The sequence below is a fragment of the Erpetoichthys calabaricus genome, chromosome 17 (genome assembly GCF_900747795.2).
Source record: "Erpetoichthys calabaricus chromosome 17, fErpCal1.3, whole genome shotgun sequence".
In the NCBI taxonomy this organism is placed as follows: domain Eukaryota; kingdom Metazoa; phylum Chordata; class Cladistia; order Polypteriformes; family Polypteridae; genus Erpetoichthys; species Erpetoichthys calabaricus.
In genome coordinates this window covers 63,928,249-63,954,398 of record NC_041410.2, presented here as the reverse complement: position 1 = coordinate 63,954,398, position 26,150 = coordinate 63,928,249, and the positions used below count along the sequence as shown (strand labels likewise).

General features: G+C 40.5%; 1 protein-coding gene across 1 annotated transcript in view; it reads right to left on the bottom strand.

Moving 5' to 3' along the window:
• LOC114667486 (endoplasmic reticulum aminopeptidase 1-like) overlaps window positions 1-23,965 on the bottom strand; it is an 89,860-nt gene extending 65,895 nt beyond the window's left edge. Inside the window, exons 1-5 of the mRNA XM_028822792.2 lie at window positions 23,890-23,965; window positions 21,693-22,214; window positions 11,919-12,057; window positions 8,276-8,410; window positions 4,123-4,243 (exon numbers count right to left, since the gene is read on the bottom strand). Of these exons, the coding sequence (XP_028678625.2) occupies window positions 4,123-4,243; window positions 8,276-8,410; window positions 11,919-12,057; window positions 21,693-22,192 (895 nt within the window). The 5' untranslated portion in view covers window positions 22,193-22,214; window positions 23,890-23,965. The remainder of the gene's footprint in view (window positions 1-4,122; window positions 4,244-8,275; window positions 8,411-11,918; window positions 12,058-21,692; window positions 22,215-23,889) is intronic.
• Window positions 23,966-26,150: the final 2,185 nt, after the last annotated feature.

Here is a 26,150-nt window from a genome sequence, read left to right as displayed (position 1 = left end):
TCACATTTACACTAGAGTGAATTATGTACATTCAAGAAATCATCTGACCTTCTGTGTTTTTTCTAAGCCAGTTTAATCAATTTTCAGGGTTATAGAGAATTCCAGTTGGTGCCAGTAGCTTTTGGCACAAGACTGCTAGCAGTCCTGGCCAGTTTAGAGATGGCACTTGACCTAAGGTGCAAACAGAAAGACAAACACTGATGAGGAGGATTATGCAAACGACACAAGCAGTCAGTGTTGTGACATTCAAAGCCAGGGTCCTAGAGCTGTGAGGCAGCCTCAATGCCCACCCACTCAGTGAATGAAGAATGTGAGGGCTCTAGGCTCTAGCTGTGACTGTTCATTCTGTGAACTCGCTTTGTCCAGCATGGTGCTGTGATGACTTGATGGGGAACCAGCTATTATTAATGGCTGGTCACTTTGTGGGTTTGTTTTGAACACTCAAGTCAGGGCTTCTCATTCTCAGTCCTGGGCACCCATTGTGGCTGCAGGTTTTTGTTGCAAACAATTTCTGTTTTTAATTGGACTGCCGGCCTAATGAAGTAATCTGTTATTACCCAGTTTGTGTAAAAAGCTGTTTATTAAAATGTACTAAGAAGTTATATTGGAAATGAATTTTTTACTTTTTAACAATACTTTCATCCTGATTTTCATTGTTCTTTTCCTCATTTTCTGGTTACTTAATCCATTATTTACTAATCAGAGTAGGTCTGACTCTAAAGTAGTTGCATCCTTTCATCCTTCAGCGTTGTTTTGCTCAGCCTCTTTTTAAATGTCATTCTTAGGATACGACAAAAGAAGCAAACCACACATAAAAAGGTAAAAAAATAATAGAAAAAAATGAGTTAAGCAGTTAAAGATATTGGAAAAACATAAATATTTTATAAATGCAAAAAATCAAACTATTGCACTTTTCTGAATGTAAAATAAGAGAAGACGGAAAAGAATGAAATGAGATCAGTTATAATCACCAATTCTGAATTTGGCTGGAAAAAAAGCCTGCAGCTACCAGGGGTCCTGAGGGCTGAGTTTGAGAGCCCCTGCTCTACATTGTCTGTTCCATCCTCCTCTTTCTACTTCTGTCTGTAGCTCAGGCCAGGCTTTCAGGCCGAGGGTGTTCTTCTATCCCTTCAGCTTTGTTCTTCTTTGTTCAGGGCTTGGTGCTGCTGAACAGTGGTGGTTTAATCATATTTATCTTTCTGAAGCTGATGTCACAATACACAACTACTAAATTATATGGGTTTGTGTCTTTTCCAACGGCAAACTGCACAGGCAAACTGATCGAGAAGATGACATGCCAGGAAGAAAATGAAGAGCAGCAACATGTGCTAAATGGCAAGCAAATTGCAGGATTGCGCTTGATGACTGCCATTGCTGATCTCACTGCCAGAGCAAGATGATTTACACAACTAAAAGTTGTTGAGCATGTCAGATTACACCACCGTGTGATGACATGCCAGCACATGTTGTCATACATAAAACACGAGACATCAAATAGCTTTTCTTCTGTTTTTAATGTCCAAAATACCTGTGTTTCTTACTCCTTGTAGCTTACAATACAATACAATACAGTTTATTTTTGTATAGCCCAAAATCACACAGGAAGTGCCGCAATGGGCTTTAACAGGCCCTGCCTCTTGACAGCCCCCCAGCTTTGACTCTCTAAGAAGACAAGGAAAAACTCCCAAAAAGAACCTAGTAGGGAAAAAATGGAAGAAACCTTGGGAAAGGCAGTTCAAAGAGAGACCCCTTTCCAGGTAGGTTGGGCATGCAGTGGGTGTCAAAAGAAGGGGGTCATAGTAGCTTCATTGTACACATTGTGCTTCCAGCTGATTACTCATTGGTTCTCAACTCTCATGCATACAGAGCCTGCCCCTAAAAATGCTTATGATAGGCCATCTGTTGGAACGACAAATGCAATGCCTGTGTCGCTGTTGTATGCCATTTCGTATGGTATTTGTAAAAGCAGTGTTAATGTTTGTGATGTGCCAAATAAACACTACAAAGGTGGCCTTTGTGATGCACCATCTGTTGGAATGACAAAACTGAAGCCTAATTAAGCTTGTGGTGGCTGAAATACGATATTATATATATATATATATATATGTATATATATATATGAAATTCTTTTCGAGTTTGAAACGGAAATTACGTATGACCACGTGATATGGAAATTACGTATGACCACACTATATGGAAATTACCTATGACCACAGAACATATTATAATACAGGAATTAATCACTTCGTTTGTGGACACCATTTTTATATCATCTTTACAAATTGTTATTATTTGTGTGCGCCCCCCATCGCCCTCTCCCACCCCTCCTGTCTGGACTACAGCACTGAGCTGTCCACCGCCAGACGCGTTCTGACAGAGAAGTTTTATTTATTCGTCCACGTGACTGTCGCTGAAACTGCCACATTGTAACTTTTTTTTAGTTGGCAGTACTTGATAGTAGAAGAGATGAGGAAAACAGCTTTGCGTCTTTCTACTTTTTAACTGCGCCGAGCTGTAAACAATGTGAAGACGAGATCGCCTTCAGCTGCGAGTGGTCGTGAAAACAAAGTGGATGCTACACATCACCAATGCGGTCACTGCCAAACTGTGCATGTTCATAATGAAAACAGAAGAATGTGTTGCAAGAAATGGAAAAGTCCAGCTTGCTCCAAATGAAGATGAAGCACATTACATTTTAGGTCCGTAGGTCCATGTTTTTGACATACAGCCTTTATAGATATTGAAGTGCAAGTCAGGTGATGTAAAAATGCCTTTTTTGGATTATTGTTAGTTATTAGTTGTGGTACGTCAATTGCTAATTGTAGTGTGTTATTTCTTAAATGTTAAATATTTTAAAGAAACAGATAGAGATGAGAAATTTTTATTTCACACTGAAGCTAAAATTATTGACTGTGACTTATCATGATGGGCAGCAGGTCATTGTGGTGCTTTGCCACTAAATGACAGTGTCAGAGAAATACTGAATTATTATAAAGAGCAGATGATGCAGCCATCATGTTTGTAGCGTAACTTAAACATTGACTACTTGTCAATTCATTGTTATAGAGCCACACTTAGGGAGTTCCAGTCTTCTTCCATTAATCTCTAGAGAAACTACATAACTTCTTGCTTTCCTTGTTTGCATTTTTACTTTTACGGTTACAAAGCTCACAGAAGACTTTGAACACAAGGAGCTGGTGTTGCAGAGGTTCTTGCAGTTCATGATGTGACCATGCATTGCTGCTGGTGTTACACTAACTTGTATTGGGGATATGTTTTCACATCTAGACAGACAGACAGATAGATAGAGAGATAGATGGAAGCTCTGAAAATCGAGAATACACCTTATGAGAAGCATTTAAGAGTCATAGTGGACTCGACGCTATCAACTTCCGAACAGTATTCAGAAGCCATAAGTAGGCTAACAGAATGTTAGGTTATATAGCACCTTGATGTGTGGCGTACAAGTCCAAGGAGGTTATGCTCAAGCTTTGTAATGCACTGGTGATGCCTCATCTGGAGGAGACAGACATGATTGAAGTGTTTAAAATTATGAAGGCAATTAGTCCAGTGGATTTAGACTGTTACTTTAAAATGAGATCATCAACAACATGGGGACTCAGTTGGAAACTTGTTAGGGGTAAATTTCATACAAACATTAAGTTTTTCTTCACGCAAAAACCAGAGACACCTGGAATAAGCTTTCAAGTAGTGTGATAAACATAAGGACTTTAGGGACCTTCAAGGCTAGACTTGATTGTTTTTGGAAGAAGTAAGTGAATAGGACTGGCGTCTTTTGTTGGGCTGAATGTCCTGTTTTCGTCTAGCTTGTTCTAATGAGCATCTATGGGTTGAGTAAAAATGAAAGATATATAAATTGAAGTGTACGCTCTTGAGATAAATTTAAAACAGAAAATTATTTAGCAGTTGAAGTTGCACAATTTGGACAATTTTGAAAATTCACCAATGCCTTTAAATGACAGTTTTTGAAATTTCAAAAATGTTTACAGCATGCTCGATTTTTTAGACACCAGAACTCCATCTACTTTGGAACTTTTCTTTATGCTGCTCAAATAATTATTAAGACCATTTAAATAAAATGATAGTAAAACTTGACAATACCTAATTTTGAAATCGGATAAGGGATCTGGAAGTATTCTTCAAAGAACTCCAAGATCTTGACCCCAATGTGAAGTGCATGCTCTGTTTGGCTGATCTGTTCGCTTGGTGCAAAAACAGAAACCTGACATAGAGAAAATACAATGAAACACACTTGAATTTGAATGTGGCGCCTTGAACCTAACGCCGACTTGGTAAAAGCCTTGCTCAGTTTAACTTTTTTAATAGAGGAACAAACTATGGAGGGTGACAGACAGAAGCTTAACTTTACATGTGAAGAATCCACTTATGTTTTGAGGAGGGTCCACAGACAGTCTCTAGTCATGTTATTCTCTGCCTTCACACACCAATGTGCTTCTCCCCATATTGTCTTACTTAAAAAAAATCTTTATTAACTCAAAATTAAAAATAGTAATACAGGATCCAAACTATAAATACATTTTGACATGTTTTGCAGAATAAATACATTAACTCCAGCACTGCACACTCCTGCACCTCTCTCACACTATAAAACAGAAATATAAAATGAAACCTTTGACCTTCATTTCCTCTTCCTGCACTTCTACTTAACTCCTTTTACTTCATCTACTAAAAGGATGAAGTAAAGGATGAAGTAAAGGATAAAGCACTGAGGTCTGTGTGTGTGCATGTGTGTCTAGTCCCTCAACGCAATCTGATTGGTCGGTTTGACTTTGGTATAATTGGTCAGTTTGGCTTTGGTGATGCGACTAAAGAGGAAGTGCGAGTGTGAGACACACAAGGAGGAGTAAAGAGTATGAGGCATGTTGAGAGAGTCGCTTTTAAAGATGGCAAGTATAAAACTGGACAGAAGCTGCGAAAGGCACCTTGAAAATAATGACAGAGTCTAAGAAGTAGACTTAATGGGAATGCGCTCGAGATATGGAGCAACAATTAGGAGACTTTCACAAATGCAAATACAGAGGAAACATTGTAAAGGTACACGTAGTGCAAGAGATAGAAAACATTTTAAAATTTATTCTATAACCCGCCTTCTATATGTGGCAAATATCTAATAAGTGCTCATTCTTAGTACTTCAGTTACTCTTTTTCAAAATAATATTTGAGTATTATTATAAATGAATTTTCAATTCTCTTTCCTCAACAGATCACAATATCCCTTTAACCCCTCATTTTTTCAAATTCTTCAAATTGATGCATTCCATTGTAAAAAAGCAAATTCCAGCTTTATTCAAAACTACCCATGTTACCTGTCAAAGACCAGTAATAGTGTAGAATAATTTAAAAATATTTCCTATCTCTTGCCCTACGTGTACCCTCAGCGCCTTTCTTCAGTATTTGTGTGTGTGAACGTCTCTTAACTGGTGCTCCCTTTCTCGAGGGTGTTCCTGTAAAGCCTGCTTCTCAGACTCGCATTACTTTTGAGTCACCTTTATCACCTGCTGTCTAGTATGACACTTTCCGTCTTTGAAAGCAACTCAGCGTGTGCCTTTACTCCTCCCCTTGCATTTCACACTTGCACTTCCTCTTATGTCACATCGCCAAAGCCAAACTGACCAATCAGATTGCTCCGAGAGACTGGCCACATGGACCTTTATTGAACAGTAGATAGGAGATATGGCATCAGGTGGTATTTTTCCACATTGCTTATTGTTACGACTTGTCAGTATGGCTAGTTTGGCTTCAGCTAACAGATAATTTAGTAATCAAACCTTTATTTTTCCTGTTGTTTTTAACACAAACAATAAACATAACTTTGTTAAATCATAACACTAATTTTAGATATAAATCACAAAAAAGACTAAAACAATTTAAAAAAAGTTATTTTTCATCACAAAACGGACACTTGTCATCATTAGTTTTTTGTATTGTGAGGTTTCTGAACTGTTTTAGTACCCCCCCACAATGGAACAGCACACTCGAAGCACACCTGCCACGTCTGTGGAGGACTGCTTCTCCATTGCTGAGGCAATCACAGGTTTGCAGCACAGCGGCAGAGCGCCGTGGAAACAACTACGAGCCAATTGAGATTGTGCTATACATGCCTGTGGCCGATGCATGATGCAAGGCACATTATAAATGCAGGGAACAGTATAACTTGGCCACTGACCTGGCCACAACTATGCTTGTTTGCTGTGTCTGTGTATAAGAGAGTTGTAGCTCTCGCTGCAATAAATAACCCTGCTGTTCCTGTTTCAAGTTGAAAAAAGCTGATTTTGCTAAAGTACTGAAACTCAGCTTCGTGTTTTGGGGTGCAAGACAGTGACTTACGTGTCACATGGTACCAGAAGTGGGGTCTTGCACCAATGGAACCCCAGGAGGCATATGATATCCCGATACCAGCAGAACAAAATGAGGCTCTGGTGGGTTCTCCCCAGGGATGTGCTGGTGAAGATGGCTCCCTCGGATGACCCAGAGTATTTCCTGTTTTGCTTCGAGCACACGGCAACATTGTTGCGATGGGACAGGGGAACTTGGCTGGCTATCGTGGCCCCATTTTCAGGTCATGCAAAAACTCCCTCCCGAAAGACACAATGATTATGACTTCTTGAAGCAACAGGCCCTCCTCCGCACGGCTGTGAGCCTGGTGGTCAAGGGGCACCATTTTCTTCTGTGCCATATTGATCCGGACCACCCCATATGAGGACAGATCCAGGGCTTAGTAGACCTGATTCAAAGCTGATTTACAAGATGAGTAAACTCTGCGAGTTTAAGAAGGGGGATTGTGTGCTAGTGTTGATCCCCTTCCATCCACATAAATTTCGGGCTGAATTGCAAGGTCCGGCAGTGATAAATGAGCGTACGTCCCCAGTGAATTATAAAGTCAGAGTTCCCAGGCGACAGAAACCATATGAATTTTGCATATTAATCTTTTAAAGGAGTGGTATGACCACCACGAAGTCCTGGTCATGGTCGCAGTGGTCCCCAAACTGAGGTTGCCATTGGGGATGATTTAACTGACACCCAGAAAGTGAAATTGCCATCGCTGATTGAGGGGAACTGTGATGTCTTTTCGGCAGTGCCTGGCCGGACGACAATTGCAGAACTCAAGATTGTCACTCTGCCTGGTTTTGCTATACAGGTGCCCTTGTGCTGCCTTTCAGAGATGACAAGGAACGTGATAGGTGAAGAAGTTCAGCAGATGCTTCAGTTAGGCGTTATTTGTCTGAGCAAAAATGAGTAGCAGAGCCAATCGTACTTGTCTCAAAGCCTGACAGTTTGGTTCAGTTCTTTATTGATTTTAGCCTTTTGAATAATATTTCCAAGTTTGATGCATAACCGATGCCATGTGTGGATGAGCTGTTGAAAAAGCTTGGGCAGGTTTCGTATATCTCCACCCTAGACCTCATGAAGAGTTATTGTCAGGTCCCCTTGGAAAACTGTATTCGCCACCCTGGACGGGTTGTTTGAATTTTCAGCGCTTCCTTTTGGTTTCCATGGTGCACCATTGACTTTTCAGCAAATGATGGACAAGATCGACAGGCCGCACATTGCCACTCTCTGGTGCTGTGATTAGCAGGGAGAACAGCCTTGCATTTAAAGTTCAATCTTACATGAAAAATGTCGTAACAGATTTGTCATTAAAACCTTGTTATGAATTTTCCAATACTTTTCACAACAAAACTGTAAATATTTCAACTTTATAGCACTTCTTGTTTCGATTCGGAGTTCTCCCTGTCTGGAAATTAGGGTACGTTTCATTTTTTGTGGTATAATTAGTGTTGTGATCCTGGTTTTACAACCTCTAGTTCAATTTTAGAAATTTTCATATACTTGTTCTTTGTTTTTTAAGATGTAAATTATTTTATCGCTATTCTGATGATGCCATTTTATGATTGGATGGTCATCTGCATTTTGGGACTTTCTCTGTATGGCTGTGGCCATATCAATAACTGTTGCTGCTCCCAAATTTTGTCATCATTGTCTTGACACCTAATGGTGACAGTTGTGTACCTCATTTTAGATCTTTCCACCTTTCTCGTCAGTCAGAGAAAGCCAAAGACACTTGCAAGACAGCCTTTTTTGGCAACATATTTAGACTTTGAGTGGTTTTGCGCTCATAGCATTCTGTGCCCTACTTACTGATTCAGTTTTCATTTCTTTGCTAATCTCATTAGGATCATAATACTGGTATACTTCACAAAATGCCCTGTCTTACCCATAACGTCATCCTCACCTTGATGCCTCTGGTGGACATAGCACTCCTTGAGGCAAAGTCACTCACAACAAAGGCAACCAAGTAGCTGCTCATTTTGAGACTGTGCAGAAAGTGATCTTCCACAAGGCCGTCAGCTCTCAGCAGAGATGTCCTCTGATGGAATAGGAAATGTAATCAGTCAGTCATCATCTTACATAGCACCATCATAAAACCCTTTAGTGCACAGCCATAACTACAAAGCAGGATGTTCACAGTTGGTGAAAAAATGAAAGGGCAACAACTACTGAAGTTAAGCAAGAAATGACAGATTTCAAAAGGAAAATTGTTTGGGGAGCTTTGTGGTGTCTGATGCATTGGCACTGTTGCCGTAACTGCATGACCAAGGGATGGGAGAACCGAGACACCAGTAATGATGACTGTTCCAGAAAGCACAATTCTGGTTTATTCCAGAATTATTTACAGTAATGTCTTGCAAATATATACAGTTCAATGCAAGAACATAAAAAAAAAATGAGTAAAATAAGTGCAGGGGCTACATACAATATTTAAAGTGACTCCAAAAGCAAAAAGTGATGAGAAAATCCAACAAAAAAAGTTAAGAAAGGGCCTTCTTCCTCAGACAGGTCCTGAAGGATGGACAGAAAAATAATCAAAAACAAAAAATGAAAAAATTATGCACAAAGACAGTAATGAAAAAAGTGAGCAGCCACAACCACAGATGACTTCCACCAATAAATATATACAAATCGGAAGCAAACTGTTCTCACCAACTGCTCCACCAACTCTACACTAAAGAAGCGCTCTCTATAGCCCAAAGACTGGTCAAAAGATTTCCTGTGGTGGTTTGGAGTTTGGTTTTATGTAACCAGCTCTTGTGAAAAAAACCACAAACTTTATATGTTATAACGTTTCGGTAATCACTTGGGATTAAATGACAAGCTCCAGGCTGCCTGAGGAAGGCTGGTTGTGCGGGATGTTGTGGGAGGCAGAGAAACTGAAAATCCTGCTTTGAATTTCTGAGGCACAGAACAGGGGTCTGGCCAGACAAAGCCTGACAAAGCCAGACACTACACACACACACACACACACACATAGTTTGAAAGAACCCTGGAGAATGAGCAGGCTGTAAATCTCATACATGCATATATATATTGTGGTGCCCGGCGGGCATCCATGCCCGGCCGGGACACCTAGGAGGAGTGGAGGAGGGCTTGTGTCTCCTCCAGGACACGAGGGGGCGTCCTCCCTGGTGGCTTTGGGGACCACGGGTACGGAGCTTGGAAGCTCAGCCCTGTAGGGGCCCGTGGTCACCGCCAGGGGGCGCCCCAATGCCTTGGGAGTGTTGGCCCTCAGTACTTCCGCCACACCGGGAAGTACTGGGGGGAAGAGACTTGAGGGCACCCGGTGGACTTCCGGCTTCACCTTGGGAGCTTCCGCCACACAGGGGTGTGGCTACGGAGGCCCTAATGATGCACCTGGAGCCCATCCGGGGCACATAAAAGGGGCCGCCTCCCTCCAGTCAGGGCGAGAGTCGGGAGGAAGAAGACGAAGCGTATTGGAGAGGAGTGGAGGCGGACCAGGAAGAGAAAAGGCATTGTGTTGTGGCCAGGACTTGTGAAAGGGTGATTGGTGCTTTGGCACTGGGTTTGTGCACTAAGGACTTGTAAATAACTTGTAAATAAACGTGTGTTGGGTGACATGAACGTGTCTGCCTGTCTGTGTCCGAGCCAGTCTCCACAATATATATATATATATATATATATATATATATATATATATAGCAGCATGGGACATGTGCCTCGGCATACTACCAGTTCAAGCCTGGAGAAGTCATCTGACTTAAAGGCCTTCAAATCAGTAGGATGACACCAAATGCCGGTGCGACTTTGCCCTGCCACCACGTTCTCCCTCACTAGAGCGCTAGAACAGGTAAGTATCTTTTACCTGTACTATAACTATTTATACATTCATGATGAGCTATAAATAATTCTATCACAACAATACATTTAAATCAGAGGTGTCCAGCTTGAATCCTGGAGAGCTGCAGTGGCTGCAGGTTTTCATTCTAACCCTTTTCCTAATCAGTGACCAGTTTTCACTGTTAATTAACTTCTTTTCCCTTCATTTTAATATCCCTGTTTTTAAGGATTCAGTACTCTGAACTGGTTCTTTTCTTCATTAAATGACAGCCAAACAGAAATGAGACGTGAAACAAGCCAACAGGGCTTCCAACTCCAACCATTTTCTTAATGAGAAGCTGTTAAAACATTTTACTTAATTCCATGGCTTGTTGCTCCTCTCATTCTGCCCCAGCAGACAAATTCCAAAACTGTTAATTTTTGGTTTTTGTAAGAGCACCATTAAAATAGTTTGGTGACCTGAGCAGATCAGCCTTACTGAGTCCTTCATTTTTCTTTATTTTCTGATATTGTATGATGGATACAGGTTAGCTAGCCATGTGTTGGCTCGTTTTGTGTCTCATTATTGTTTGGCTGCTAATTAAGAAAAAAGAAACAATTAAGGGGTCTGAGTCAACTCAATTAAAACTAAGGCAAAAGAAGTTATTTAGCAGCAAAAAACTGGTCACTAATTAGGAAGATGGTTAGAATGAAAATCTGCAGCCACTGCACCCCTCCAGGACCAGAGTTGGACAGTGCTGTTTTAAATTGTCTGCAGACTGGGCTTACTGATGCAGACGAGCACAACGATATTCAGCCTCCCAGGTTCAAATCCTGAGGCTGTCTTCTTGGAGCCTGCACATTCTCCATTATCTCCAAAGACTTGTGTGTTGGGGTGTTAGGTTTATTGGCGATTCTAAATTTTCCTGGTTGTGATTTCAGGTGTGTGCAGGAATGCACCTGGCTTTCATGATTCAGGCGTTTTGGACCATGTAGACAATTTAATTCTGCCTTTACTTTTTAAACCATAACATCATTTTGTCCAAGTTAATATTTTTTCATACAAATGTTACAGTTCTCCACCTACAAAAGATGGCGGCACATGAGTTCTTTTGTCTAAGTTTTTGAATACCGTGTGAATTCTTACAGGGTGTTTAGCCATTTCAAAATCAGTTTTGGGGAGTTAGGAATTTTGTGTGTTTTGATTTTCACTTTTGTTTTCTTTTTGATTCAAGATCTTTTTGGTTATGAGCTCCACTTGTTTGTGATTATTATTTACTCTCATCATCTCTACCTTGTAGCTTTCTACGTAATGTGCCTAGTGAAAGTATTCAGACCTCTTAACTTTTTTCACATTTTGTTATGTTGCAGCCTAAAGGCTAAAATCACTTAAATTCATTTTTTCTCACATTCAAACCCCAGAAAGGCAAATTAAAAACAGGATTTTAGGAATATTTCCAAATTTATTAAAAATATCATACTGACACAAGTGTTCAGACCCTTTACTCAGTATTTAGTTGAAGCCCCTGGATTTATATGTCAGATTGGGCATTGCAAACAAAAAGGCACACATGGCGCTGGCTACTGCCGCTAACTTCAATTCATGATACACGGTTGAGACCGAGTTATGCTGCTGGTACAAGTGCCTTCACTCCAATAAAACAACAGCATTCTTTAAAATGACTCTCTGACATACCATAATACTACATTTCTGTTACAGATGGCAGGATGCTGCTCATTTAAATATCCATCATCCTACTTACCATTGGCATGTTAGAGATTGCATAATTCTGCTGACTGTGAACAACTGTCACAGAAAACAAGGCCTTCATATGTGGCTCATCAAAACAAGGAAAGGCTTTGCGGGCTGAGGTGGGTTCAAAATGAGTAGCAGCCAGCATTCTAAAAAATTAGAAACAAGACACAACAGCAAAAATTTAGTTTTAGTTTGGTTTCTCGACTTACCCAGCGATCAGTGTAGACATCAGGACAATCCTGCCATCACCCTAACCATAAGCATCTATGGCTCATTAATCACCACTGTGGAGGCCTTCAAATTCCTTATTTGAATCTCAGATGGGAAGATAACATCATCTGCATTGTTAAAAAGGATCAACAGATAATTCAGTGTTTATGACGGTGAAAGAATCTTAAACTGCCACTTGCTAGTCCAGCTCTACACCAGGATCGCTGAGTCTACCAGTATGTCCTTCATTACTGTAGATGATCATGTCAGACTTCAACGCATTATTTCATAAGCAAAGAAGAATGGCCGTCACTTGCATAAACTCCAACATCTTTATCACTTCAGGTTCTGGACGATGCACTCAAGTTACTGCTGAGGCTTCCCATCCTGAACATCACGTCTTTCACTTCTGGGAAATGTAACAGGGCACCAATGGCAAAAACAGCATGGCATCAAAAGTGTTTGTACATCAGCCATGAATCTTATTAACCTTTGTTCTATTTCTAACAAACTATTTCATGTTAAAATATTCATTAGTTTATATGCTGTCAAGAACTTATGGTTTCTTACAGTGATTGTGTTTTGTGAACGTATTTAATTTGTCAGTATCTCCAAATTCCATGTATATGTAAACATACTCAGCTAATGAAGTCATTCCTTTCCACCCCATGTGCAGCAACAATCCAATGTGAACATTCACAGACTTACATACATGCATCTGCAATTACTCACTTTACGTCCCCATGAATAAGCAGCAGGCAGTCTCAACTCAAAATAAGATAATAAGTTCACAAAGGAAAGATGAAAATGCAAGTGATGACAGCTTCACTCCTTCGAAAAAGCATGAAGTGACAACAACATGTTTTCACTATCACGGACTGGTTGCTCTTCCTAGAGTCATCATCAACATCATATATAATAACATGCAGAGATCTTCCACTTGTCACATGATTACTCACAAACTGCTGAGGCTAGTGCTTTGATCTTGGCCTTAATCGAAAGCTTTAGACTGAATACTAGTGTTGGATCTGTACTCAAATTCTGACTTTGGTATTGATACCAATTTTTGGATTTCAGTACCTGCACCATAACAGTTCTGAAGCAAATAACAAATAGCTCCAAACCCCCCGCCCCCCATCTTACTCCAGCCTCCCTAATACACACAGCTTTCGTTTTGAAGATCCAAAGTCTCAATCACGTCGAAGTAAACTGTTAGATCCACCCTGAAGTTCCAATCACGTTGAAGCATTGCGGGAGGGGCCTGAAGTTCCAATCATGTCAAAGCTGTGGGGGAGGGGCCTGAAGTTCCAATTACATTGAAGAATGGAGGGGACGGGCCTGAAGTTCTGATCACGTTGAAGCTTTGGGGAAGGGCTTGAAATTCCAATTGCGTCAAAGTATTGGGAGATGTGCCTGAAGTTCCAATCACATCAAAGTGTGTACTTTTGTTTCATGAAGTCTATGAAACGAACAGAGGAAAGCAGTGGCATGAGAGATTGAGAGAAAAGTTCACATGTACTTCAGGTACTGAAAATCCTAAAATTCTGGTACCGTACCATTTTTGATATAAAGATTTTTTGGTACTTTTCCTTCACCGGTATACCATGCAACCCTACCCGATACATTCTGGAAACTCAACAAATTAAGTAGTAGCAACCTCGGCAAAGTACTTTGTGGTTGTGTGTTTAATATGGCAAAATGAGGGCAAAATCAAGTGACATGGCAGACAGAAACAGAATGGGAACAATCTCTGCTGAGCATCAAGCATATCACAGAGGTGATTTATCTGACAAAAACACACCATCATAGGAAGAAGAAGAAGAAGAACAGCAACACCTGCTGACCATGAAGAACATCACAGAAGGTGACAAAGCATTGGAGAAAGAAAAAGAATTGCAAGACACAATGCTGAACCACATTGACAAGCAAGAAGTAATTCTGAAAACACAGCAACTGAGCAGCAGACAAACAAGATGGCTCATAGGCATGCAGGACAAAGTCCAGGATACTGAACTCAAGAATGCTCCAGGGACAATCAGAGAGATCATCAAATTTAGACTTTTGTAGTGTTTATAAAATGTAAGTATCATCAGCTTTGTTTTTATTTGCCTTTTATTTTAGAAACCATGGGTCTACATGTTTCACAAATTAAAACCATAAGACACTTAATACTCAACTTAGAGAAAATGTAATTTTGAAAATAACATTTTGAAAAACAACAATCTGACACTCAGAGCTACTGTTAAATCAAAGGAAAGGTGTTATTATTGTCATTTATCCCAACCCCACTCCTTACAAGAATGGAACCTGCTTGGTGGCTCCAAATGGCTTCTTTGGGTGCAAACTGGTGATGAATGTCACCTGGCCACCAGATTACTAGTGTCCCGATCTAGAATGACAGGCAGCAGTGGCCTTGGCAGTAGTGGACATCAGGCTTTGCCACAAAAGAGTGTTGTTGACACCAGTCACAAAAAGCAGCAAGAACAAAAATAATATATTAAGGGATAGATAGGTGGGATGCCCAGGTGGCCAGCAGCTGGCACACTATCCTTGAGCCCAGGACATCAAAAGTCATGAAACCGAGATGGACAGTACAATGAGGATATAACACACACAGCAGGAGATGGTGCATAATGCATTGTGAAAGTTTATTTAGCAAAAATCCAGTGTACAGCAAAGTGCAGTGCAGTCTCTTCTTAAATAAATAAACAAAAACAGTGTTCATGGAAGTTAAAAGCTCCTAAATAAATAAGTCAATAAATAATCCAAATGGTCAAACTACTGTTAGGATCATATCTTTAAAAAACACTCTTGAGCTTCGGTGACAAAATATTTATTTAGGTCCAAAATAGTCATTTTATTTCAAAAGGGAAACAAATTTTATTGCTAATACTGTGCATTTTTTGAATTGTATGCACCTTAAGATGTGTCTGGGTCAGATATGACCAAAATATTGGGGTTTTTTTGTATTTCAAAAGTGGAAAAACGTATTGCGACTACATCAGATTCTGTTCAGTTATACAGTGCATCCAGAAAGCATTCACAGCGCATCACTTTTCCACATTTTCTTATGTTACAGCCTTATTCCAAAATGGATTAAATTCATTTTTTTCCTCAGAATTCTACACACAACACCCCATAATGACAACGTGAAAAAATTTTACTTGAGGTATTTGCAAATTTATTAAAAATAAAAAAAACTGAGAAATCACATGTACATAAGTATTCACAGCCTTTGCTCAATACTTTGTCGGTGCACCTTTGGCAGCAATTACAGCCTCAAGTCTTTTTGAATATGATGCCACAAGCTTGGCACACCTATCCTTGGCCAGTTTCGCCCATTCCTCTTTGCAGCATCTCTCAAGCTCCATCAGGTTGGATGGGAAGCGTCGGTGCACAGCCATTTTAAGATCTCTCCAGAGATGTTCAATCGGATTCAAGTCTGGGCTCTGGCTGGGCCACTCAAGGACATTCACAGAGTTGTCCTGAAGCCACTCCTTTGATATCTTGGCTGTGTGCTTAGGGTCGTTGTTCTGCTGAAAGATGAACCGTCGCCCCAGTCTGAGGTCAAGAGCGCTCTGGAGCAGGTTTTCATCCAGGATATCTCTGTACATTGCTGCAGTCATCTTTCCCTTTATCCTGACTAGTCTCCCAGTTCCTGCCGCTGAAAAACATTCCCACGGCATGATGCTGCTACCACCATGCTTCACTGTAGGGATGGTGCCAGGTTTCCTCCAAACGTGACGCCTGGCATTCACACCAAAGAGTTCAATCTTTGTCTCATCAGACCAGAGAATTTTCTTTTTCATGGTCTGAGAGTTCTTCAGGTGCCTTTTGGCAAACTCCAGGCGGGCTGCCATGTGCCTTTTACTAAGGAGTTGCTTCCGTCTGGCCACTCTACCATACAGGCCTGATTGGTGGATTGCTGCAGAGATGGTTGTCCTTCTGGAAGGTTCTCCTCTCTCCACAGAGGACCTCTGGAGCTCTGACAGAGTGACCATCGGGTTCTTGGTCACCTCCCTGACTAAGGCCCTTCTCCCCCAATCACTCAGTTTAGATGGCCAGCCAGCTCTAGGAAGAGTCCTGGTGGTTTCGAACTTCTTCCACTTACGGATGATGGAGGCCACTGTGCTCATTGGGACCTTCAAAGCAGCAGAAATTTTTCTGTTACCTTCCCCAGATTTGTGCCTCGAGACAATCTTGTCTCGGAGGTCTACAGACAATTCCTTTAACTTCATGCTTGGTTTGTGCTTTGACATGAACTGTCAACTGTGGGACCTTATATAGACAGGTGTGTGCCTTTCCAAATCATGTCCAATGAACTGAGTTTACCACAGGTGGACTCCAATTAAGCTGCAGAAATATCTCAAGGATGATCAGGGGAAACAGGATGCACCTGAGCTCAATTTCGAGCTTCATGGCAAAGGCTGTGAATACTTATGTACATGTGCTTTCTCAATTTTTTTATTTTTCATAAATTTGCAAAAACCACAAGTAAACTTTTTTCACGTTGTCATTATGGGGTGTTGTGTGTAGAATTCTGAGGAAAAAATGAATTTAATCCATTTTGGAATAAGGCTGTAACATAACAAAATGTGGAACAAGTGATGCGCTGTGAATACTTTCCGGATGCACTGTAGCTTTTTTATTGTGTTTTTATGCACTTTTGACCTGCCTGCATCATATGTGGTAAAATTTAAAAGGGAAACAATGAATGAACGCTACTTGTTTTCAATACATTAATTTGTGTTGACTTAAAATTTGTCATTACCTGCAGCTTACCAGCTGCTGAAAATGTCTGGGCCGGCTAAATTTCTTGTTTTGAAAATCTGGCCCAAACAGAATTTGTAATTGAATAGTAATTTAAGATGTACCCCCACCCTTGTCCAAAAACAGATTTTGACAAACAATTTCCTGACCTATACAAGAATTATAAGTGAATATACTGGTATATCGAGACCCCGTTTTTTTTTCCCTTCATGGAGTCACTTTCACTTAACAATCCTTGTGTGCACTGAATCAGTTTCCCTTTCATTAGCCCACACATAACTTCTTGTATTTCTTTTGCTACAAGAGGTCTTACAATGAAACGTCTCGAATTTCAGGTGCACCCGAATCTTAAGTCTGAAAACATGAAAAGAAAAAAAAAGTTTGTCTTAAATTGGAAGCAACACAGTGTAACATTTGAAAGCAAGATGTTGCAACGCTACTCCTACAGAGTCCTAACAAGTTTACAAGACGTAATTCAGAAACCACAAAACCAAAGCTGACAGGTTTTCAAATACAAATGAAATCTACATAGAAACAGTAAGAACAAAATAAAAACCAAGTCCCTGGGATTTTGTTTGAATCCAAATCAGCTCCTGCAGCACACATTCTCATAGCATTAATGTTTTTCATACAATCTTGCAGCAAAACAGATACATCCAATCCTATCCTATGTCATCATGGGAATCTTCGAAATGAAGTGCTTTGAAGACTCATTGCCCCTTCTTCAAGATGGAGAGTTTTAATGACCTTTCCAGAAGCCGCAGTGGATCAAACTGCTTGACTGGCACTAAATAAAACTGATCCCTTCTTCGTTCCACAATCCATTTAAAAAGTCCCTCTGTACTGTTTCCCAGCTCTGTGAAGTTCTTCCGTCTTTTAAAGACTGACGCCCGCCCCCTATCTTATTATTTAACTACCATACATTTTAAGAAATTGTAAGTGCAGTTTTCAGGCGTTTCTGGACACAGCACCATTAATATTTTAGTGTATTCCATGAGTTATTTCATGAGCATAAGAGTCTGTGTCCTTAGAACTGACAAGATGCCAAGCTCCCTTTAACATCCCTCTGCTCCTCTCTTCCAAGGCCAGGACTGCATCTGTCTGTCTGTTTAACTAGGACATTCAGCACATTTAGGGTAAGAAAATAAGATTACAAATAACATTTAACTTTAGATTTTGATCTCTAAAAACAATGTACAGTACATAGAAGCACCAGGGATCACCCATGAATTTGAGACTTCACATAACGCTTATGAACAGAGGTGAGTTTCTGGACTAAACCATTTATACTACCAGTCAAAAGTTTTAGAACTCCTCTGTTTTTCTTCAAATTTGATCACTTGAAATGCAATGAAAGCCCTAAAATGGTGAAAAGGTAAGCAGTAAACTGCCACAGGTTTAGATTTAAAGTTTAGGCTATCAAAATCAAAAAACAAAGGACATTTCAGAATATTACAAATGGGCCTTCTTCAGGGATCAACTAATAGATTACTATCTATAGATGTTCTGCAGCAATGAAAGTAAATTAAGCCTTGCAAGTTGAAGCAAACAGTTTACACAGGTGTCCCAACTCCTGTTGATTACTTAAAAACCCTCTGTCTGTCTTAAAGCAGAGTGGCAACAGACTGTTACTATACCCTCTCAAGTACTACTTGGACAAATATTACACTACAGAATGTTGTCAGTTCAAGTACAAATGCAAGAAAATGTCAATTGACAAGACAGAGCATTATTACACTTAGAAGTGTATGCCTTTCATTTAGAGAAACCATAAAACAAGTCAAAGTATCAGTGAGCACATTGGGGTCCTACACAATCCAAAGGCAACTGGAAACTGGAAGAAACTCTGATAGGCCTGCATACATGGGCTACCCGATAGCGCAAACAACGATATCAGCTGACAGAAAACAATGGTAACAAAAATTAGCTTTCTGTGGTTTATTGTTAAGATACATATGACATCTATAACAAAACACAAATACTAACTTTTAAAAGCATTCTCTGATGTACAAACAGCTGTACATGTATATGCTTTCTATAGGAGTTGAGGGTTGGAAGTTGCATTGTGTTCTGTGAAAGAATAATTTTAGGGTAACATAGCATTCATCTTAAAGAAATAGCAAAAAGGGTTAATAAATGTGGGAAACCAAATAAAGGTCAAGTGAACAACAAAATGTACACTGAAATATAAGAATTGGTTTAGGAAAAATATTGAGATGGTCAATGGTAATATACAAAATGCACTGAAGGATGACTAAGAAATCAGCAGATGTCCTATTAACTAGAATGGCCAGTTGTTATATGCACAGAAATTTCAAGGGTGGTGGCACAACTTAAAGGTATAAGAAGAACCAGAATATAATATAATAGACTTTTATTTTATATAAATCATGTGGGTGTAAACCAATGAATCAACCAGAGTAAAATGTATGCATTGATTGACACTGTATGTAAATTCAACAGTTTATAAAATGAACCTCTATCCTTTGTTTCTCGGACCATTCTGATCATTCTGGCCATGCTGTAACAGACTGCTTTTTGAAGAATGCTCCCTCCAAGGCATTTTGCCACGGAGTCATTAAAAGATACAATGAACAGCTTTTCTCCAGCCTGATCACTGAATTGTCCTGTTAGAGAATGTTTCTTTCTTTCTTTAATAAGATGTTAAATTTAGACCACAGTTCCTTGGGTGCCTTTACTGCACTTACGAACAAATTGGACTTACAAACACATTCTCTGAATGGAACTCATTCGTATATAGTGAACTTACTATACACTGTAGAAAGTTTTCAATTCCAGTGATAATGGCAAGCGAACATCAAAAACTAAATAAAACAAGACAGAACATTATTACCCTTAGAAATGTTGGCCTTTCATTTAGAGAAACTGCCAAAAAAAAAAAAAATTGTCCGTGAATACGGTGGTGTCCTACACAATCCAAAAGCAATTAGAAACAGGAAGAAACTCTGATAGGAAGAGATCTGGCAGACCCAAAGTCACAACCCAATCAGAGGGTCACCAGTTTGCATGATAGGCACCTCACAGCACATCAGCTTTAAGCACAGCTCAGAGTGGTTGAACGTAGCAAGTCTCAGTTTCTGCTCTGACTCCGGCTAGATGTGGTCAAAGTGGTTCACATTTACGACCGTATAGTCCGAGTCAATATGAGGAACAAAGAAATGGCAGCTATGTTAACAAAAAAAAAAAAGAACTGTACAGTACTTGTTCATACTAAACAGTGCACCACCAGACCGAGTAAAATGGTGGTGAAAAGAGCTCCCGTTAAGGCATTTTTGCTATTGATAATGGAGAACCACAGGAGAAGCCGTACACAGGAAACAGTTAATGTGTGGAATGAAAGACACTCTAGCATTACCGCAGACGAGACCGGATAGTTGAAACAACTCAAATAAGTTAACTTGACTATCTAGTTATAAATACCAAATGTGCCACACCAGCATATGGTCGCAGTGCTAGGCACAGACCATAGGACCACTCTGAAGACTAGTTGCTGTTGTATCATGGAATGATTGTCGTAGTAAGAGAGAGAGAGAGAGATAAAAAATCATCTTTAAGCTTAAGTTAATTTACATACATACGTTATTGAGCTCTTGAACTAATAACTGCAATTGTAGCTTTTTTATATTCTTGAGGTGTCAAGACTTTCGCTCAGTTTCTTTTCTAATTTGCTTTGCTTGCGTACTCAGTTGCACCCCGGCCATTTAAAGAGCACAGACTGGAGGAAATTGATTTTTTAGGACAAAACCGTGTGGGAGGAGCCTTTTCAGCTGCAGATTTTGCCACTCTTCACTGCAAACTTTATGATGACTTGTCCCCAAGATGTGTATTCTTGTTACAAAATAACACTTGGCCACGCAAGACTAGAGAGTTACATTAACTTATTTGCCTGACGCTTTCATCCAAGGTGACTTACAACATTTATGATCCAATTGGTTACATTTTTTTTGGCGTTCCATTGGAGCACTTGCAGAACAAGTGGCTCGATCATGGGCACACAGTGTCAGTAGCGGGATTTAAACCCACAACCTCAGGGTTTGAAGTCCAAAGCCTTGATTTCTACACCACACAAATCTGCTTCAGGCCACAAATCATTTGGATGTTATGTTATAAATCTCAAAACAGAAGAATGACCAGGCATAGAAAAACAGAGTCACTAACACACCATTATATTGATAACAAGTTCCATTACTGGCAAAGAATTGACTTTTTATTAAGGAACTGGGCTGCACACTGTGGCCCTCCAGCCCTGCCCTAACTGTAAATGCGCCAGGGTGTCTCCAGTCTCCAGTCTCAAACGAAAGCCTCCAGTGTCCAGTCAGCCAAGCCTCAGTGTGCCCTCCTTCAGCTCTTTAACACTTCATACAGACTCACACCACCCTTGACAGGAGTGGGTCCTCGGCTTCGTGCCATCTTTCACTCCTGCCAAGCAGCCACTGCTGCCCTCAATGCACATTCTTTCTACTTTGATGATTACATTTATTGAGCTGAGGTATTTTCCACATGGGCTCATCTATTTAAATACCCAATTACATTGAAAAATAATGTACACTTTCCTTGCTGGTGCCACTTAAATAATGTAAATGCCTCCAGATAATCAAAAATGAGTAACTCTGCTGAGGAAACAAATGAATCCAAATGAGGGAGCTTAATTTGGAAACAAAATACCCTGAGGGATTCCAAACCCACACTACACAAACGCTGACCTTGCTTACAAAGAGCCAGCTTTCTTCAAACAAGACGGCTTTGGCCGAAAGCCAAGAAATGCTTGTCAGTCACTTACCTCTGTGCCCCCGACTTGGTTGTGTAGAACACTTTGTAAAATCCTGAAAAGCTTGTGGAGAGCGGAGCCGTGTAGCCGATTGTCAGGTCATATTTGCGCCCAGCCTCCAGGCTGGTGTTAGAGGTGAAGGCCACCTGCTCGTTCTTGGGGGCCTGGAGTACCTGCAAGGAGATGTTCTTCTGAGTGTGAATGGCCTCCAGAAATGCTTCACAGATGTTTAGGTTCTTGCTGTGCAACACAATGAATCTGCTGCACTTCGTGACAGCTATCAGGATCTTCACCTGCCCTTTGAACGTCTGAGTGGCAAAGTCCACATGAATGTTGAGGTGATAATGCTCAGGAACTATGAAAGAAGGCAGTCGGGCGCTCCTCCATGGGAAAGTCATTCTGTTTGTGGCTAGACAGGTCTCTGAAGAGGCACAGTTGTCTGCCCGTATTAGTGCCATACCGCTGGTGCCAACCATGGTCAGCACAAAGATCACCTCTAAACTGATGGGCATCTCTCCTGCTTTGTGAGTACCCCTGTTATGAAAAAGACAAGTTCGGGAATGTCATTTAGAAGCCATGCGCCACAAAGACCCAAAATGTAACTCACATTACTAAATTAGTGCACCTAATGAGAGCAGCTCATCAGGAGTGGGTGGGGGGCACACTTCACACCTGTCCATAACTCCCTCTATCACATCTCAAACACAATATGAATTTCAGGGTCACAGGAGCCCATACATTTACTGAGCCTTCTTTATTCAATGTCAAGGCACTCATGGCCAATCTACACAGTAGCACTCACTCCATGGCACGAACAGACCCTGGAAGGGGTGCCGGTGTGTCAGTCTCTGTCAGATAGATAGATAGATAGATAGATAGATAGATAGATAGATAGATAGATAGATAGATAGATAGATAGATAGATAGATAGATAGATAGATAGATAGATAGATAGATCTGAAGAACATTATATAATACTGTAGATGGACAGACAGTGTGAGGTTTCTGAACTCTTTTAGAACCCAAAAACAGGACAACATGCTGAAGAGCGCCTGCCACTTCCATGGAGGACTGCTTGAACCACAGGTTCACAGAGCAGCAGCAGAGCACTGCGGAAACAACTACAAGCCAATCGAGATTGCGCTATATGCGTCTGTTGCCAATTGGTGATGCAAGGGACCTTATAAATGCAGGGAACAGTATTACTTGGCCACAACCCTGCCTGTTTGCTGTGTCTGTATATAGGACAGTGGTAGCTCCTGCTGCAATAAATGACCCTGCTATTCCTGTTTCAAGTTGAATACAGCTGGTTTTGCTAGAGTACTGAGACTCAGCCACATGTTTTGGGGTGTAAGACAGTGACTCGCACATCATGATAGATAGATAGATAGATAGATAGATAGATAGATAGATAGATAGATAGATAGATACTTTATTCATCCCCTCAGGGAAATTCAGGTATCCAGTAGCTTAAGCATATAAGTAAAAATTGTTACAAATTATTATAAAAGGCAGGGAGAACAAAACATAAATAAGTAAATGCTAAAAAGTACAAATGGTCAATTGTTAAAGTGTTGGAATGTAGAGTTGAAACCAGGTCCTGAGTCTCTTGTGTTGACAAGAGAGTTATAAAATTTCACAGCAGCACAGCAAGATTAGACAGCTGCTGTGTTTCCTTCTCTGTCCTACCAAAATGTTGGGGAGAGGGTGACTGCTATTGTCAGGGATGGTGTGTACCTTCCTCCACCACCATTCCCAGCGAGTCCACAGTTCTACCTAGCACCGAGCCATCCTTCTTCACCAGCTTGTCCACCCTCTTCGTGTTCTTATCTGTCATACTGCCTCATCAACACAAATCTGGGGAGCTGCCTTTTCTGGTAACACAACATGCAAGACAAGATTGAAGCCCAGTGTGAGTCGCCCATCTACCAAATAGCACATCCTGGGGGAGAAAATTGGAGTAAGCATGGTTCGGGGGTTGGAGGGAGTGTTCAAACTGAACACTGAAATTGCTAACAGCAGCAACACTTACTTACACAACACATTTCAAACATGAAAATGCCTCAGAGTGCTTCACAGTAATATTGGCTAAAGAGATTGTTAACCACTGCACCATCTGGCTACTCATACATTAAAATTCCTTGACACTGCTAAAACCTTTCATCTTTATAATTTATATTTTTACACTTTCTTCAGAATTCAGATTTACCTGCGGTGCTGCCGACGCTTTGATCCGTTCTCTGTCAGGTCTGATTGGTTCCCAGCAGCTTCTGCAGTGGATGATGATGATGGATTTCTTCTCCTTTTCTAGTTTGCATGCCTGTTAAGAGTGCTTTTGTTGGCTTCAGGTCATGTGCGCTGCGTTTTCTAAATGATAACAAGGTACAATTGAAAATGCAAATGAGCAGCTTATCTGCTTTGCAGGCTGACTCTGCCTTTTCATCACAGTTTGAGCGCTTGCCTTTAGCAAAGGAAGCTAGGATACCTCTGAGAAGGTGATGATGGATACGATAGCACATTTTCAACACATTGCAAGGTGAATGTGACAGATCAAGTATGAAAAGACCAAAAAAAAAAAAAAGAAAACAGAAATGAACAGAGGGAACAAAACAGGTCAATGGTGTAACATAGGAGCAAACAGCACAATGTGAGTTCTGCCATCATTTTCTCTTTTACAAAATGGCCTGAGGGTCACTTGGAGACCTCACCGCTATAACGGAATGCCACAATTCTGCCCTTTCTGCTTGATGACGTTCACTTGGAAGTCCACTGAAATGTGATAAAAGATAAACTACAGAGCAAAAACAGTGCTGGGAAAAAAGATTTTGTCCCTTCAAGACATCCTATTATTTGTGACAATAAATGACTTCAGGTCTTTAGACAAAATGTAATACTAGACAGTGGGAACCAAACTAAACATGTAACACCTTTCTAAATTGCTACTTAATGTACATTACCAGTCAAAAGTTTTAAAACACCTCAGTTTTTCTTCAGATTTAATCAGTTGAATGCAACGAATGACCGACAATAGACAGGTTTCTGAGGGGCACCAGCTTGCGTGATAGGCACCTCAGTAACACAGACTGTTTACTACCCCTTCTGAAATACTAAGTTCACCTGCCTTGCCCATGTGAATCAGTAATTGCCCCCTAGTTACTCATTCAAACAGTTGAACAAAGTTAATTAGACTTAGCTGACTGAACACATCCTCTGTTGAATCCAAACCTCATCTTACAGGTATATTAACCCTTACAATGAGAGTGAAGTAGTCACCCTAAGCTTTCTACCAGAATGCTATGCTTCATTAAAAGGAGATTCGAGAAGAGAAAGGGGGGGTATTAGTTGTTGAAACTTACCAATCAGGAAAGAGTTACAGAGAAACTTCTAAAGGTCTAGGACTCCAGCACATCAGAGTCAGAGTCATTATCTCCAAATGGAGAACATATGGAACAGTGGAGAATCTGCCCATGAAATGCCGGCCTAAAAAAAATTACCCTAAGGACAAAGTGCCAACTCATTTGTGAAGTTACAGAAGGTCTCAGAGGAATATCCAAAGAAATGTCAATGTTCATGTCTTCACAATAAGAAGGAGGTCAAGTTGGGATCAATAGGTTAGCAGCAAAGAAAACGTGCTATCCAAAAGCAATGCTCATTGTAATGAAACACCCAGAGGATACAACGCCGTTTGGAGTAATGTTCTATGGGCAGACGACTCAAAGGTAGAACTCTGGATCCCACTATGTCTGTGTTGTGATATGAGATTTTGAATATAAGTTGATAAATATTTTGTATATCTTTATTTGTAACTTAGGCAAAGCGATGTAACATTAGTGTTACATTAGTGAGAAGCATTCGTGTTTACAACCCCCCAACCCCCCACCCCAAAAGGACTGAGTCGATTTGAATTTGACGTAATTTGATTGTAATTTAACTCCTGCTTGTCTTTTACTACACCTACTTGCCTGAGATTATAGATGTAAAAGGGAAGGTGGGGAGAAGTTATATGGGGCAATACCTTATAAACAGTGGTAAGTCTGTGAGATTAGAGGCATTCTGAGAAAGGCTACATATTAATAATACAAAAGGGGAAAGTAGAGTAATATATTACTCTACCAAGACAAAACAGTCTGGTGTAACACAACATGGAGATATTAGTGTAATGAATGGCATGGGGATACTTTGGAAGAATTTGTCATTACTGAAACAACCGTGAGTTCTGTATTTTACCAGATAAGATGATTGTATAGTCATTGGTTCATGACCTGAAGCGAAACTGAATTATGCAGCAGGCCACTGTCCCAAAACACAAAAGCAGCTCTACAACTGCATGGCTCAGAACAAAACAAAATTCAAGTTCTGAAGTGGTCTAGTCAAAGTCCTGATTTTAACCCCATAAGGATGCTGCGGCAGGACCTGAAACAAGCAGAGTGCAATCACAGACCTACCAACATACTGTACCTGCATTCTAGC